This window comes from Ictalurus punctatus, chromosome 1 (assembly GCF_001660625.3).
Source record: "Ictalurus punctatus breed USDA103 chromosome 1, Coco_2.0, whole genome shotgun sequence".
NCBI lineage: Eukaryota > Metazoa > Chordata > Actinopteri > Siluriformes > Ictaluridae > Ictalurus > Ictalurus punctatus.
The window spans coordinates 22,436,708-22,454,591 of record NC_030416.2 but is presented as its reverse complement, the minus strand read 5'-3'; the positions used below and the strand labels follow the sequence as shown (position 1 = coordinate 22,454,591).

The 17,884-nt window shown below is 40.9% G+C and overlaps 1 protein-coding gene across 11 annotated transcripts in view; it reads right to left on the bottom strand.

Moving 5' to 3' along the window:
* The window catches only part of phactr4b (phosphatase and actin regulator 4b), a 30,845-nt gene that overhangs the window by 2,346 nt on the left and 10,615 nt on the right, over positions 1–17,884 (bottom strand). For 4 of the 11 annotated variants that reach the window (XM_017476327.3, XM_017476306.3, XM_047157316.2 and 1 more), the window contains 10 exons: positions 10,311–10,472; positions 9,030–9,110; positions 7,583–8,002; positions 5,802–6,191; positions 4,284–4,409; positions 2,805–3,321; positions 2,182–2,489; positions 1,848–2,028; positions 1,563–1,618; positions 335–396 (listed from right to left, as the gene is read on the bottom strand). In XM_017476327.3, the coding sequence (XP_017331816.1) occupies positions 335–396; positions 1,563–1,618; positions 1,848–2,028; positions 2,182–2,489; positions 2,805–3,321; positions 4,284–4,409; positions 5,802–6,191; positions 7,583–8,002; positions 9,030–9,110; positions 10,311–10,472 (2,303 nt within the window). Of the gene's footprint in view, positions 1–334; positions 397–1,562; positions 1,619–1,847; positions 2,029–2,181; positions 2,490–2,804; positions 3,322–4,283; positions 4,410–5,801; positions 6,192–7,582; positions 8,003–9,029; positions 9,111–10,310; positions 10,473–12,998; positions 14,157–16,976; positions 17,257–17,884 lie in introns of those variants that run through there. The other 7 variants (XR_008397025.1, XR_008397024.1, XM_017476289.3 and 4 more) reach the window with 5 other exon arrangements.

Genomic DNA, 17,884 nt, shown 5'->3' with positions numbered 1-17,884 from the left:
GCATTTCCACCTCAGGTGAGCATTATTTTTATAATAATTCAACGGCCCATCGTCAATTATTCCTCAGTTATTTCTAGAAAATCTCAATTTTGTTTGCTGTTAAATGTCTGCTGTGGTGAACAGTAGGTTAGATTTTTTAACTTGGCAAAGTGATATGGAATTGTAATGCAGGCAAGACCTGACTGGAACTACTTTAGCTGTGCATTTACTGAAAAATTATTGCAGAACTGCAGAACATCTGTCAGCCAATCAGAATTAATTATTAAACAGCGCTGTGGTATAAGTAGGAATGAACAATATATGTTGTATATAAACAATAAATGCTGAACTGTACCTTTCTGGTGAGCCTGCGTTTGATCTCCCGAACCTCTGCCTGCCGATCAGCTTCATTTTTGGCTGAAGGAGATATGCAGACAGAAAAAGATTAATATTAAATAATTCTGAGCAAATTCTCCACAAGAATGGTGTATTGACAACTAAGACCATTTTTCAAGCCATCATTATTTATATATTTAAGAACACTTGTTAGTCAAAATGCTACTGTTGATTTAATCCTACTTGCTCTGCAGTATGACTAATTTTCACTGCAAATAGTATAAATGGGGAGCAGAGCAGGATTGCATTGTAGGATTATAGGAGTGAAGAATCCTCTGCATATACTTTTTTCTATGTGTGTGTGTGCTACATGTGTTTAAAGCAACCCTATTATGCTTTTTCAGATATTACCTTTCATGTAGTGTTATAGAGCTGTTTGTGAATGTAAAACATCTGAAACGAGTCATTAGTAATTCCAGGCTTACTTCCTGTACTAACCCATGTAGGTTTGTAACAAAAATCCCCGGATCTGGTCTTCATCGGCTGCTCGCGAACAGCTTTGACCCTCCCTCAAACACTACAGTTGTAATTGCCCTGAAAGAGTTAGATTACTGTTGTCGCCATTACCCACTTTATTTGGATTATCTTACGCCACTGGATAACAACCTGTAAGTATGATTCATTATTTATGTACATATTTTCTACCGAGTGTATACGTGTATAGCCAGTGCACAGCTGTTAGCTGCTAGCCTCTGCTAATCTGCTAACTCACGTTACTGTCAAACTACACACAAACTTACCACTGAGAAATATCCTGTTCTCGTTGTGCTTGCGATGGTGGTTCAGGTTTATCTTCCAATACATCATTATCGGGACTCAGGCTCAAATTGATAAGGTAAAACCGACGAAATTATTACTGAGCTGAAATTTGGATATGGTAACAGGCATTCCCTTTTCGACACGCACTGTAAGCGGTAGACCAATCACAACAGACTGGGACATCTGACCAATCAGAGCAGAGTAGGCTCTCTGAAAGGAGGAGTTTATAACACTAAGAAAAAGAGGCGATAAAATTAAAGTGTTTTTTTTTTTTTTTAAACTTGGATGCATGTAAACCTACTGGATGAGACCTCTAAAACAAAATCAAGCACTTTTATAGAGCATAATAGGGGTGCATTAAAAAAGTGAGGCTATATAGAGCACAGAGCATTACTCTGGCAGTAGCAGGAAATAAGGAAATTGCTTACGCTGTAGAATGTTTCTCTGTTCCAGCTCCTCAGCAGTGGGCCTCTGGCTCAGTCGTCTTTAGACAAACAGACACATTACCTTAAAGTTATTTAAGGAGACATTTTTCTCTCTCAGTTTATGTGTATAAATTAATTAAGTCTGATTCCCACTAGTACCTTGGAGAAACCCTGCATTTAGATACTCACCACTCACAGATAGATATTAATGCGCACGTGTGTGTGTGTGTGTGTGTGTGTGTGTGTGTGTGTGTGTGTGTGTTAAAGAGAGAGCATGAGGACCAGTACCGTGTAAGTGCTGTGCCAATCTGTGTGCGGATGGCCTCCCACTGCTCTTTGCTCTGCCACGACAGACCTGTGTACTCAATTCTGGTCTGCCTCTCAGGAACCTGTCTGTCTGGGGCACAGGGCCGACTGCTCAGCTTCAGAGCCAAAGTGTCCTTCCTCTTCACCCTGCTGGCCAGACTACCTGCACATACATATACACACTGTTCAAAGCAGGCCACCACCATTTCTGAATGTTAAAGTTTTCCTACACCATGGATGTATGTATTCTGTATGCATAAAAATAAAGACACACAATCTATCTACAGTGTAAATGGACACGGCTCTGTTCACATACTCGGTGGACTGTCTTCCTCTTCATCGGATTCCTCCTCTTTGTAAAGCACAGAGCCATCTGAATCGCTCTCATCAGCCTGCTGATCTTCCTCTCTTTCCTCTTCCTCACTGCTGTCTGATCCCTCTGGCATGATTCGGATATTTACGTCACCCACCAGGCACCTGCGGCTGCGAGGTTCCAGCTCTGGCTGAATTTGAGGGGGAGGGAGGTGTTCAGGAGGTGGCTCGTCTTCATCCTCCTCCTCCTCCTCCTCCTCCTCTTCTTCATCTTCCTCCTCTTCCTCTTCATCAGAGTAGTCATCTTCAGCCCTGAGAGGTAGGGGTAAAGGATATAAGAATAAATATATGTGAATAAATTATTTTTTTAAAATTGTAATCAAAAATCAGTTCTATCCTCATATGTAGCTACAGGTTTGGAAAACTCCCATCAAAACTTCCATTTCTAATTTCACCAGGCATTATTCAAATTATACCAGTGCTGTTGAACTACTAAATTCTGTTTGTTTGAAGTCAAACTACTGTACAAGCTGTGATTTACACAAAGATATTTTTGGAAGGAGTCTCCAGTGTCAGCTTTTTGTAATTCAGAAGTATGGCTATACATTGCTGATGTTGGGTACACACATTTTTAAAGGCTGGATGGTGACTGGCAGCGGGCGAGATCCTTGGTATTCTGGAGGGTTTTCAAACAGCAGTGAGTGGGCACGGTGGGAGGCATCCAGGTGAGGGAGGGCAGCTCCGGGGCTGATCAGTGCCCGTTGGATCATGATGTGCAGGGGCACTGGGGCTTGACGTGTAGGCAGCTCTTCCTGTGGGCTAGGGGGGTCAAAATGGACAGGCAGTGGGTCGGGGAGAGGATGAGGGTAGGAGTGCTGGTGGAGGAGCTGGTGGGGGTGTCCTCGAGGAGGGGAGGGTGGGATGTGTGTGGGGAGAGGTGGGGACTGTGGAGGCGGGGGCAGTGGGAACCCTCCTGGGATGTTTGCCCTGTCCTCAAGAGAGAGTATAGTAGGCAGAGAGGAGATGGGAAGGATGGAGTTCTCAGTGTGGCGCTTCGTGACCGGCGTGGTTCTCTTGGGGGGCATAGGTGGCGATGGCTTGGATGGAGCTTGGTTGACACTTCCTACAACCTGCGTGAGTTCAGCTGGAGAAGGCAGAGGATTATAGGTCATGATCAGTGACAGTATTTACAGCTAATTTTACCACTCATTTATATCAGAATGACATTTATACAAAATCAAGGTTAGTGCACCATTAAAAATCTGACAACACCAGTTGTTACAAGGCCTTGTAATTTCGATCGTAACATCAACCACAAATGAAATTTCAGAAAGATACACATGTAAAGCATTAAAACTACATTGTATCCTGATTTCACATGCTCAGAAACAGTAAGATGAACTACTGTACATCCACTTTTTGTCACATACTGTACATGTCCATGTGGCAGGACAAACTGCATGTTGAACTGCCACAGGTATGGCGCAAGGCGAAGCTGCCCCATGTACAGATGACCTCAGAACAGCTGACAAACACACAGAAAGCCACAGCCAGAGAAAACTAGGCTTAATGGAGTAACTGCATGCACACATTTGAAATCTTTTCACTGATAACAGAAGGGACAGTATTTGAACAGATTTTCAGCTTCTGCCGAATTCTCATCTTATTCGAAATAATCTGCTGTTTTTCAGCATGCAGTGCATTCAATTCGATTTATGTACTATTCTGTAATCTTATTTCTGCCAATCGAACAGACGACCCAAAAAGATGGCCACAGTTCTGACAGCTCAGTTTACGGCAACAGGACTTCACAATGCCTTTTAAAATCTTTCATGGCACAGAATGCCCTTTTACTGCAAAACTAGTCCTATAAAACATGCATTTTAACAGGAAGCAAAGAAAGAGTGAGTGTGAGAGGGAGAGAGAGAGAGAGACAGAGAATATGTGGCACTCTAGCCACTCCATGTTAGTCCAGCATCCCAGCCAGAGCAAAGAGCATATGGTGGTGAGGGTGAAGAAGAAAATGCTAGCGCACATAGAGCAGATGGATAGGACATGATAAAAAAGGCAGCATTGCTGTGGTTCCAGACATGGCCTTGCTGTTACCTGTGCGCCCACCTCCTGCCCGACGGCATAAGTACACGGGCAGGGACAGGTAGACATCATAGTCAGCCTCACGCTTCCAGCACGACCAGTAGAGGGGAAAGGGGTCACCCCCATGAAGGGTGGAAGCTGACAGGGATAAGAAACCATCCCAAAGGAATCAAACACCACACATAAATATGACCAAACCATCCATCGAAACTGTACAGTTTGGCAAAGTGAAGGTTAATGAGAAGTGTAAGCGGTAGCCTAAAATGTGCTGAAGCAAGATAACATTAGCTGAAGAAGGCACTTAATTTAGCAAAGTGGGTCATATTGCTGTAATGAAGTTACAGCAATGAAAAGGCCAAGCAACCACAGGGCATCCAACCCTCAAACAAATCCAGTACAGGCCAGCTCATCTCTCATGAGCATACACTGACCTGCAGGAGGCAGCGTGCAGACACGGCCCATCCACATATTAATTGCTCTCAGAGATCACAAACAAAGCATGCATCAATAGTAAAATCAACATTAATATATTGCTGTGGTTTTAATGCATAAAAGATCTAATAAAATGTTTCCCTTTGTTTAAATGTACAGGTACAACAGGAATTTTAGCTTTTCTGTGTACCATGTTATTGTATTGTTACGTGTTGCACTGTGGACCTGAACAATCAACATTTTATTTCATTGTATAGGAGTTATAGAAGAGGAATGACAAACCCACTTGGCACTGAAAATATAAAACCCCCACACACAAAATTTGTCTGGCTGTTTCACAAAGCTCCATTTGCAGTGGCGTCTCTTGTAATAAGTGTGAATAATGATTGGGAATAAACAAATAAGGATGCTTCAGGATAAAGAGTACAAAATTAGTGTATAAACTATAATCCATACAATAGCAAAACCCAAAAACAAATTCAGCATGAATCTAACCAACCGATTCACCAAGTTCTAGCACGAAAGAGCATTAGTGATCTAAGAAGCTTAAATTCTCAGATCCTCTTAAATCTTACGTCTTTCTAGGGGCTACATGATGCATGTTTCAATGCTGATACAAGTGCACAAAATTATCAAAAGGCACACGCATGTGATGAACTCTCAACAGTTCCATTATACAAGTTGCACACTACATACAAATGATGTACAGATTATACATGGAACTTTGAGTTTCAGTACTTATTTAACATAATAGACTCAGACTAAAATGATCAGCATACCCCATAACAGAGGAAAACACTTATCCAACATAGTAACAAACAAAAACAACAACTACTGCAACACTGCAGCATACAGCTGCCTGCCAAGCCTGGAGTCATTAGACATAATGCTGCACACGAGGAGAAGGATGCCAAGGAAGAAATGTTCTTGAGACTCACTTAAAATGCTTTCCTACACATAAAAATAAACCTTGAACATGCCGAGACAAAGATAAATGTGTTTCTTATTCTGACACTCCTAAACAACAAGAATGAAAGCGTGTAACATCTGCTTTTTGGGCTGGTGTGAGAAAAGCAGGAAGAAGGAGTAAGCACTCACCCAGCATGGCAGCATTGGTGGTGCGGTTGACTGGTTTGGGTGGAGGGAGTGGGGGCTGCCTAGTAGGCTGTGTTGGCACTGGTCCTTGGGTGGAGGACTGGTTGTTGGAGGAAGTGAGGGGCACGCTGGCCACAGCAGATGAGGCAGTCCGCAGGGTCTTTGTGGCTACGCTGGAGATAGAGGAGGACGGAGAGTTGGAGGAGACAGAGGAGGAGGGGAATGAGGTTGCAGGGTTGTGGACGGGTGTGTGGGGCAAGGCCTCAGTGCCAGACTCTGTGGTGGAGCTCATCAGCCATTTGGGGGAGATGACAGACTGCTTTGGGGGCAGCGGTTCTCGCAGGGTGTCCCTCAGAGCATCGGGGTCGGGAACATAGTGACTGCTGTCTGATTCTGAGAGGAATACAATGAAAAATATTTCTAATAGCTGTACTTCAGAGAAGTGGTTAAGACTCATTACTATTAGATATTTAAAATGACCTGATGACCCTCACAGAGAAAGAACCACTATGCACTAACCACTATCCTAGTAGACTTGTTCATTACTGTTGTATATTAATGTTAAATATTTTCCTAAAATAAATCAAAGTAATAGTCTTCAGCATTAAACACACACATACACTGAAGAGTTTCTCTTATCTATCTTATCAGGCTATTAGAGCTGTGTTACGAGTTGTATCATTATTCCCATGCTACTTGTATTGTATGTTTCTTAATCAGCTCATCGACTGCTATGGGAGATAAACAGGCTGCCATAATTACCTCTCTGTCTCTCTATATCGCCCATTTCCACGTTATTCTCCCTTTATTCTTCAAAGCTGGCGTTTTAAATGCCGGGTTATTTACAGCCAATTTATCACAAGACACAGGCAGCAGAAAAGCATATGTAGTCAAATGAAAGCACTGCTCCGCTTTTTGGGTCTGTGTACGTTGCTTTTATTCATTTCGAAATGAAAATGAATTAAAATGAAAACAGTGAAACGTTTTCATTTTAATTGTTTGCTATTCTTGGTGCATATATAAATAGGAATTTTAATTCATTTTTCATAATAATATTTTAAAAAACACCCACTGCAGATATTGGATCAGCATATGCAGAAATAAATCTTGGGTAATTAAAATATTCTTAAATTGCAGCACCTGGAAAATCCAGTTGTTTTTAAAAAAATATATATATCCTAACTACCAGTCACCTAATTGCTATGTTAAAAAAATAAATAAATAAATAAATAATAATAAAAAAAAATAAAAAAAAAAACGTTATCTGTACATCACACACGAACAGCAGTCTACCATTTTCTTGCTAATAGCTACCCAGTAATTGCTGAAGCATATCCGTGTCATTCAAATTCATTTATTAATATTAGTACCATGAATCTAAAAGGAGGAAAAACAAACCATCAAGAAATATGGCAGCTTTTTTGTAATACTTATTATTTTAAAGCCAAAAATGGTTTGAGCATCAGTTATGCAGAATGTTTTCATTGGAAAATTACAGACCATTAGTGCTGGTAAAATGCAAATTTACCCTCACAATCTGTTGGTGTTCATTCAAAAGAATTGGACTGACAGCAGCATATTTATAAGGAAGAGAGAGAACAAAGCTGAGCTATTCCTCTGCTTGTTCCTAAATAAGAATCTTAGCTAGAGCAGGACCCAAGGGAGCAGAACCACTCTCCACTTCAGCATGGCCAGGAGAAGTGAGAAGAGGAGGAAACACTGGCGAGCAATTGCAGAGAAGTCGTCAAAGAGTTAGAGGAAGAAAGAAAGTTGACATGTCTCACCTCTCCTTCCTCTGCCCTCCTCAGCGGATGAGTGACGGGGGAGGCTGGGCTTCCAATCGGCCTCAGGGCGAGTTCGTCTTCCATCCTCTGATGGGGCTTTGATCAGACCGGGCTTTCTCTCTGTGTCTGGGTGGATTCTGCCTCCATGCTTAATTTCCTCTCCCAGCCAGCCCATGTTTGGTTTCCACTCATCTACTGCTGCCCGTCCACCTCTCCAACCCTCCTCCTGGCTAGTCACCGCCCGTCGCTCTGCATCAGAGAGGTCACGACCCCTGCGCTCCGGATTGACCCTGAATTGCAAGTCAGACGTAGGCCGAACAGGCTCGATACCCCTACTTCCACTTCCACTGGTGCCTCCTACAGGCAGTGTGTGGCCATTCTTCACATATGGGGGCTTGGATCTATGCGCCTCATCTGCCTCTGCAACAATAAATGATGAGAATACATGGAAATTTAGCTAAAAGTTAATAAATAAATAAATAAATTAAAATTTCCAGCCTTTTGTTGCCCTGTCCCAAATTTTCTGAGACGTGCTCCAGCCATCAAATTCAAAATGACTTTTTTTTTCTTAAAATGGTACATTTTCTCAGTTTAAACATTTAATATGATTTCTATGTTCTATTGTGAATAACACATGGGCTTATGAGATTTGAAACTATTGCATTCTGTTTTTATTCACATTTTACACATCGTCCCAAATTTTATGAAATTGGGGTTTTGTATGTATGCGTATGCATATATTATATATATATATATATATATATATATATATATATATATATATACATATACATATACATATACATACACACACACACACACACACACACACACACACATACATACACACACACAAACATGTACATACACATGTTTTTAAATCATATTGGAGAAAACCAGAGGATGCTTTTGAAGATACAAATAAGCAGGAGAGAATTAACAAGAACAGGTTGTCTGTTGTTTTGTGTGTGATTTGAACAACCTCTAGATAAATGGGCCTCCACAGCAGTGAGTGCATGACTTTCAAAGCTTTTTGCTGCAGGGCATAATTTGCTCCACTTTTACTCAGCTGAAGACAAACAATATGTCATTTCTCTCCTCGGAATATGAAGTTAGACCTTCAAACACCTGTCAAATTAAACCTTTTTGCTTCATCTGTCTCAGGAACTGCTGAATTTCTACTGTGTCCTAGAGACCACATAACAGACCAGTGACTGTCACCACCTTCCTGAATTGTTTCTGTGTCCCTCTCTGAATGAGACGGTCAGACAGTAAAGGAGAGATATCATGATGTGTATGTATAGTTCACGCACTGACATACAGAGACACCACTAATTATGTTGACTCATCAATATACTCAATATCAATCCTTTAACACACACACACACACACACACACACACACACACACACACACACACACACACACACACAGAGAGAGAGGCTACCATTCTCAGGAAGCTCCTTCAGAACTCCCTGCTCTATCAGCTCCTCCCGTGGTCTTCTCATTGACATCTTTCTTTCCAAAACTATTGGGAAAAATGCAGCACACACAAGCCCATCTAATTAAACAATACCCTACAACACACAGTGATGTGTTAACTCAGTGATACGTTAATCTCATTCAGCACGTTTACATGGACAACAATAATCCGATATTAACCCGATTACGACGATACTCTGGTTAAGAAACTAGCATGTAAACAGCGATTATTGTCGACCTTAATCCGACTAAAGCCATACTCAGAAGTAAACACAAATCGAATGAACACATGTGGAGTATTCCAGTTTAAGTTGCATTATCGACGTGTATTACAGACATGTACAAATCTTAATCACACTATTTACATCGTGTGGGAGTTTTCATGGCATTTTGTGTGCTCAACCGTTTGACAGCAAACAAGAGAGCATGGCTGCATCGAAAACGTACTTACCTTCTATATAGTAGGCGAGATGCACGTATTTCGGCTACTATATAGTGGGCAAATATGTCATTTGGGACGCAGCCCACGGCTTCAAACAGTCGTCTATTTGCACGTATAGCATGACAAATAATTAACTGCACTTGAAGCTTTCGTAAAATTAAAAATGAAACACCCGAAACTGTATATGGTACCATAACGAAGACGAACTGTATGGTGATACGTGAAATTCTGGAGGGACGTCAGACGGCGTGGGGACATAATGACGTGTGCCGTTAATCGAACTATGTCCTATAACATGTAAAACAGGAACGTGAAAGGAATATTCTAAAAGCAACTCATGTAAACACCTTAATCACAATATTGTCTTATTCAGAATAAGGTCAATAATTAGATTACTGCTGTCCATGAAAACGTAGCAAGTAAACTCAAGCAGCAGTGACTGCCGGCTCTATATTTGTACAGACAAAAGCGTAACTTTTGTCCAATTTGGTTGGATATAGGCAGGATTTTCCTGTTCTCACTCATTGTGAGACTTATTTATAAATGGCCTACTTTCACCCAAGTACTAACTGAATTCAGTGGATTATGGTGTTTGTTTTATGATCACAAAAATAAGCCTCATGCAATATGAAAAACAAGATTCAGACAATTATCTTGCCAGATGTTAATAACCATCTAAAAACATTAATAACAGTGATGATGGTATCATCTCAGCAAAAGGTTTCTTTCATTTCTTCAAGGTAACAGACAGAAAACCACATGTGGTCCAAAAGCTTATAAAGGCGATAAGCACCGACTAAGCACCTTCTGAAGTTTCCTGAAACTTCTCACTGCTTTTCTTCTTCCTCCATCTCCACGGTTTGAAGATCTTGCCCAGCGTAGAGAACTTTCCCTTGCGTTTGGGGGGAGGAGTGCTATCACCCCCTTCACTCCCTGTGCTATTGTGCTGGTGGCTGCTTTCATTATCTGGAAAGAAGGTGACCAAACAGGTGAAGATGGTAAAATGAAGACTCTAATGACCAATTCAGCAAAATATGTCAGAATTTCAATAACTGGATGAAACATGGTCAGATTAAGTGTGAGCATAATATCAATCACAGCAGCACACATACAAATGTACAGGAATAGAAAATGGTCAATGAGCACTGAGTGCAAACACACATACACAAAGTCGTACTTTCCTTGTGAGGACCTTTCATTAACATAATTATTAATACTATGCCTTCAACTAAATCTAACCCTATCGTATCTAACCTCAGTAACCAAAGGGAAACTTTTTGCCTATTTTAGGGTTATAAAAGTAAAAGCTGTTTTTGAAAAATTAAACAAACAAACAAACAAATTAATAAAAGGTTTTACTCATGGGGACTAGCCAAATATCTCTACAAGGTCAAAAACAGTCAGATATTCATATACTTGTTATATCCAATTGTATCCATTGGATTTCCCCCCAACACACACCCATAGCCCCCCCCACAACCACCCCATACACACACACACACACCCATTAACCCCCCCCCCCACCACCACACACACACACACCCCGCCCCAAAACCCCCCCCCCCCTCACCACCACACACACACCCCCCCCGCCCCCCCCCCCACCCCCCCCCACCACTTCAGTAAATTTCAAAGTTGATGATGCTTGTCAGAAGGGCTGTTTTAAACTCCAAGGCAGTGTTTTAAACATGGTTGTTGTTTAAACACAGCAGTGTTTCCTGGCAGCTGTAGTTGGAGGCAAACAGACCCCTGCACAGAGCCTCAGTCATTTCACCAGTGGCTGCCACTTCACTACTCCAAGAACTCACATTCCTCTCACTGATAGGACTGTCAACAGGTTCCCACACATCTATTAGCTGTACCATTCAACCATTCTGCATTGAGTATTTATGAACTTCACAACTGACTGGATTAAAGACATACACCATACTTCTGACACTTATAAAAGTATGTTCTATTGTAGTTAACTCACAAAGAGAAAGAACAGATTAACACTGGCTGCACTGCATATACCTACTCAGTTCATGATTATGTGATCAACCCAAAGTATGTTACCAGTAAATCAATGTTTGGTATCTGACATTTACATCTTTAGCTTTTGCATTAATGACGCAAACACTTTTTTTTTTGCCAGAAACACAGGCCAAATCATGATGCACTATATATCCAAAAGTATGTGGACACCTGACCATGACCCCCATATGTGGGCCTATCCCAAACTTTTGCCACAATGTTGGAGGCACAAGATTGTATGGAATGTCTTTCTATGTTATAGCATTACAATTTCCCCTTCACTGGAACTAAGGCACTTTATCAGCAAGACAATGCCCCTGTGCACAAAGCGAGCTCCATGAAGACATGGTTAACCAAGGTTGGTGTGGAAGAACTAAAGTGGCCTGAACAGAACCCTGACCTCAACCCCTCTGAACATCATTAGGAATGAACTGGAATACATCTGCAGACCAGGCCTCCTTGCCTGACATCAGTGCCTGACCTTACTAATGCTCTTGTGGCTGAATGAGCAAATCTTCATGGAAAGCCTTCTTAGAAGAGAACTGCATGCATTTGGAATAGGACTTCAGCAAGCATATATGGTTGTCATGTCATATCAACAAAATATTTATTATTTAATATTAGCATTAGCAGTCTTTTAACATCCAACCCAGAAAACACAGGATGTCCTGGCGACAGTGCTTCAGTTCTTCCCAGACGTTCCCACAACATGGCAGGCACATGATCCACCCCAGTGACGAAATGTTCATTAAATGCAAACATCCAGGTCTCTCTAAACACAGCAACACATGAAACACGATCAGGAAGTAGGGGTGAGCATCATGACAAACACACCGTCATAAGCTTGGAGATAATCAACTTTTTAAAATCTTGATAAATCAGCATTTTTATTAGTTTGTATGAGGTTTTGTCTCTAGGAGGAGATCTCAGGAGTTCGCAAAGCCAGTTGGTCACCTCTTTGAAACATTTCAATCGGACTCCTCCCAGAACAGGTCAGCAGGGTTAAGGCTTGGTGACTGGGAAGGCGAAATTATAAAGGATAACTCTGCCACCTTCACCAAGCATGTACAATTTTAATGGGGTGTGCGGTTGCTAAAAAAAAAGAAATAAAATAAATTAAACATTTCCTGGTAAATGAATAAAATGATACATATAATAAAAAATATCTGGGTAGAGACTAGCTGTCAGGACAGGAGATGTAAGTATGCTCCAAGAAACACAAGTAGACCAGTCCTTTTAATCTTCTATAAGTGCTATTTCCAGCATTTCCCTCAGAGCCATGCATACATTCCTAATGGCCAATATAAAACTGGCTGCCCTATGGCTGCCCTATCTTCCTGTAATGAAATCTACAGCTGGAAAGTAGTATTGCCCCCATGCCATTTGGCTTCCCAGAATCAAACAGCACTTTCTAAATGACACCAACAATGCTTCACAAGCAGTATGAATCAGCACTGAAGAGTTAGAAAGCAGAACTACCTGGGCTCCAGCTGCCATGTTGAAGAGTGTGGAAGCAGCAGGCCATGAGGAGTTAAGGAAAATTCAACGTGTTTCTCTTCTAGAAGAGCCTTTGCAAAACAGCAGAAGTGTGAGAAGCTGCTTAAATGGTCCTTGAGTTGAGACCAACTATAATCCTCTAAAAGACCAAACAGACTTGGCAGAGGTTGTTTATTTTAAATCTGGAGCTCCAGATCCTCATACGAAAGGGAAAGTGTGAGAGAAATCTAGAGGAACTCATGCTCAATATCCACATCACGCTGTTAAAGCAGCAATAATGACACAAGCAGTCTCTCACACTGAACTCATCCTCCAGTACAATATATTCCAAGTCTACACAGGCAGCCATCCAAATATGAGACAGTTACAGTGCTGAGTCAAAGTAGCCACTGACCAGCCATCCATCACAAAGCAGAGAGAACGAGGCGGAATGGATTCCTGGTCCTTTCATCTCTGAAAAAGGAACAACCGAATGCTGCAGTATGCAGTTTGACCAGGCAGTTGGCTGAGTCATTAAGCAGATCGTCTGGAAGTATTGAACACGAAGCTGAGCTGTCCAAGCTCCCTGCTTATGGATAATGGACCTTAATGGACTCAGAATTGCTCACAGCTCAGATCGGAGTGTGCAGGCGAAAGCAGATCAGGCAGACCTAGATTCAGATGGAACAGCTTGTTGATAAAAGTGTCCATTTGAGGGGCGAGGTGTGAGCCGACTTCACATCCTGCGCTATAGGGCTGTGTGATAATAGCTGGGAGAGTCTGAGTGGACTCAGAAAGGGAGGGAAGCCTGGGAAACAGAAGGAGGAAATGACACTCCACCCTGATCCTGAAAGAGGCAGGTGGGTGGGGGCACATATAGATGACCCCCACTCACTCGCCAAACCAGCATGAAATGGAAAACAGTAAAATAGATGAGCAAAAACAACACGCACCCACCAATGAGTAATGTAATCTGTGCACATCCATGCTAATGGGCTCTGAGGACATTAGCAGCCATTTTCCCAAAACTCCATGACCAAGTTTGCAGCTATATACACAGTACAGGTTACATAAATGTGCGTATAGAAATCAGGTTAAAAAAAAATAAATAAATAAAAATGAGCACAATCTGTGATTATAACCACAACATATGGAATCTGAAATATTAAACATTTTATTTATGACTTTAGAAAGCACTTGAATTTGCTTGAGTATGTGTGTATTATTAAAATAAATAAATAATAAAAACGTTAAACTCTTTCATATGATTTATATTAAACTGATTATACTTATATTAAAGCATAAACATAAAACCTTTGAAGCTTTTTGTGTCATTTGACAAGATTTAAATAATGATTCAATAGTCGATAGGACATTCAGAAAAGGAGGCTGTGGCTGTAGTGAAAACAACAGATTTTCAGGCACTGCTCAGCAGCAATCCAGCTTTAAACAGAACCGTACAAAATAACATCCAGTCTGGCTAGAAAATATTTCCGAGCATGAAATCAGTGTTCGTCTTGAAAAGCTGCAGTAACTCATTTTATCAAAACACATCAGAATCTCACTGTCCAGTATAGAGGGATGAAGCAGGTCACATTTCCCCATCAACTCAGGATGAGAATATAATGCTGCTTAATGAAATCCTACTTTTCTTCACTATATGAGGTTTTGTGTCCTACAAATAGCATTGACACAAATTCTGTTTTTAAACACAGCAAGGGCTTAACACAATCACCCAAAAAAAAGAAGAAAAAAAAAAAGACAAAGAAAAAAAAAAAAAACCACTGCCATGCTAAAACAGCACGACCACTGTGTAATTGCTGCGTCACTCGTCATTTATTTATAACCAGCACACTGCTGGCATTTGCCATGTACAGTACAGCTGCTTAAACAGATGAAAATATTTTTGATTGTGGGCTGTGAGCATCCTAATCCCAAACATTACGGTTTAATATTTTTGTGGAGGTATGAAGAATCATGGCATCCAGTAATTTAATTTAAATAATAATAATAATAATAACAACAACAAAAAAAGGTCTTTAGGCCTTCCTCAAAATGCTTAAAAATGCTGTCAAGGCAATGAGTAACAATATAATGATAATATAGCATTTAGACCATGTTGTGGAGTTGTCCATGTTGGATGTTGTCAAAAGACAGACATCTACAAAGCAAAAAGCATCAGTAGGTTTAGTACAGTGCATGTAGAATGTTTCATATATCTAAATGCAAATCTAAATGTGTATTGCATGGATGCACATACAGCTCCAGGGCAGAGAGAATCAGGGGTGTATACTAAGCGAACACAGAGACCATAGCCGTCAGTGATTTAGAGGAAAGTATGATGCCTGGAGCAGTTTGTGTAGTTAAGCAAGTTAAGCTAGTCTGTTGGGAAAACCTGTGAGGAACAACACACTCCTCCTGCAGTCCTCTCACTCAACACCCATTCCTCCAACCAGTACTGTAACAGCACTCACAAAACACATCCATACAAAACACTGACATGATCGCATTGTCAGGAAGTGTTGCCATTTACTGTAGAAATTAGCCAAGTGATTGTGAGAACAATTAACACAGAGCTAAGTCAGTGGTCACTTCTGTAGTATGACTTTACAGAAAGGTTCAGCACAACTCTACGAAAGGCGACATTTTGCATTAGAAGTAGCCGTAAGTAAATCCAGCATCAACAAGGGCAAACCTTAGGAGAGTCCGCTGACCAAACAAAGGAGCCTGTATTGTGAGATGAAACTTGGCCGTGCCGTTTGGCTGGTCATTTTGGCCAAGCAGAACTTGGCATCTGAATGATTCCTGTATGCAGAAAACCCTAAGATGTTTCCATTATTGACATCTCCATCTCGATACATTTAGAAAACAGGCCAAAGGATATTGAGAATTCAATTTCTACATAAATATGGTGGTGGAGAAGACCGCATCACAGTCTGTAAACTCATCTAACACGATGTTAGCAGGATGCAGAGAACATTTTTTTGAAAGCTTCCAAGTATGTTAGGCAGCAATGTGTTGTAAACCACACATGCTATAACACTTTGCTCCAGAATGATCCTAAATTATTGACCTGAAAATGTCCCAAGTTTGGACAAAACTAACAATATAGAACCATCAGTGGTACAACTAAAATGCTGCAGCAGTACTGAAGGGATGTTTATAAATGGTATACAGAAATGTTCTCTAAGCACATAGAAAACCGAAACAGCCTACTATTGTAACCTAAAATTGACAGCTTGATACCATTCAGGAATGAGATAGAAAACATGCCTGTCTGACAGAAGCATGGCAACTTTAACCTTTAAAAAAAAAAAAAAAAGTAGTTAAGAATGTCAGTGTGGATTATGCAAGGGATTACACTGTACACATGAATCACTCACTGACTTTCTAAGAATATGTAAGACAGACCATCAACTTTAAACATTGGTGGTATCAAGCAAAGGAACAGATAAACAAACAAGCATACTACTACACTACTACTACTACCACCAATAATAATGTTACTGAACAGTGAAGAGATCCATATATTAAGATCAGTCACTTGCCAAACACACAATCTAAAAGGTACTTTGAAAATAACCACAATCTGCACAGTCCCTGCTTACGTGAGAAACAGAAGCAGATAAAACATAAGCAAAGATTTTGAAAAAAAAAAAGGATTTAGGAATATTTTGGAATATTTTGAAGGAAACTACAAATAATTTTTGTTAAATTACACCTCATGTATGTGAAAGTGATCCTTGTTGCTGAAGACAATTTTCTCCCATAACAAATTTTCAACAGTCACCTGATCCATATGACTTCAATATGGACAGACAGATTTAGAGTCACTAGCGTTACATCACGTTTCAGTTAACCCAAGCCTTGTTCGGAGCGGTTTTACTCATTGCGAATACATCGGCCTCCTGTAGATGGTGAATCTACAGTTATGTATCTAAACCTCAGATAATGTCTGTGGTGTGTATACATATGACTCACCGGTGTGTGTGCTGGTGTCCTGAGATGCAATCTCCAGAGAGAAGCTCTGTCCCATACTCTTGGCCCTAAGGGCCTACGCTTTCAGCTGTGACCTAGAAAAGGCCACTCTGTACTGAGCAACAAGAGTCCCACCTGCTCAATTCTTGACTTGCCTAGGATCTCCACTTCAGAAGGCCTTCTTACTGCCACTTCTTTCTTCTACCCAGTGATCGTTACAGAGCGCTCCCTTCTGTTCTGTGTCTCTTTCACCAACATTCCCTCCCTTCTTCCCTTCTGGAATTCTGCACTCCTCCCTCTGCAACTCCCCACCCCTTTCCTTTACACTGACCGTCCCTCTGCCTCCCTGACTTAAGCCTGTAAGTTAGCACAACTGCAGATGGATACCTATCATTCCAGGGAGCCAGGGTCAGAGTGTGTGTGTGTGTGTGTGTGTGTGTGTGTGTGTGTGTGTGTGTGTGTGTGTGTGTATAAGGAAGAGATTAAGAGGTTGCTCTTGTACATGACAAAAAGATACTTAATTAGAACAATATGGTTAACAATATGAAGAATGGAATGTCACTCAGTCATACAGAGGCAGTGCTAAAAAATGACTGTACCTGTGTACTTTGCTACAGGACAATAATTTTAAAAATGCAAAGTGCTTCAGTTTGAATATGGCGCTTTCTTTTCCCTTAATCCTCCTTCAACAAAACAATTACTAAGAAAGTGAATATTTTTTGTGCAGGACATTCCAACCCCTGACAAGAAAAATATTTATAGTTGTGATTTATCTGTTTCACATCCAGCTCCTGCTTTATCCCCAAAATATTTTCATTGAAGTACAAGAAAACAGAGTTGTGCCCCCTAGAGGGAACAGGGAGCAAACCCTTTAGTGGCCATGCATTGGAATTCCAAGCATGCAGCTTATC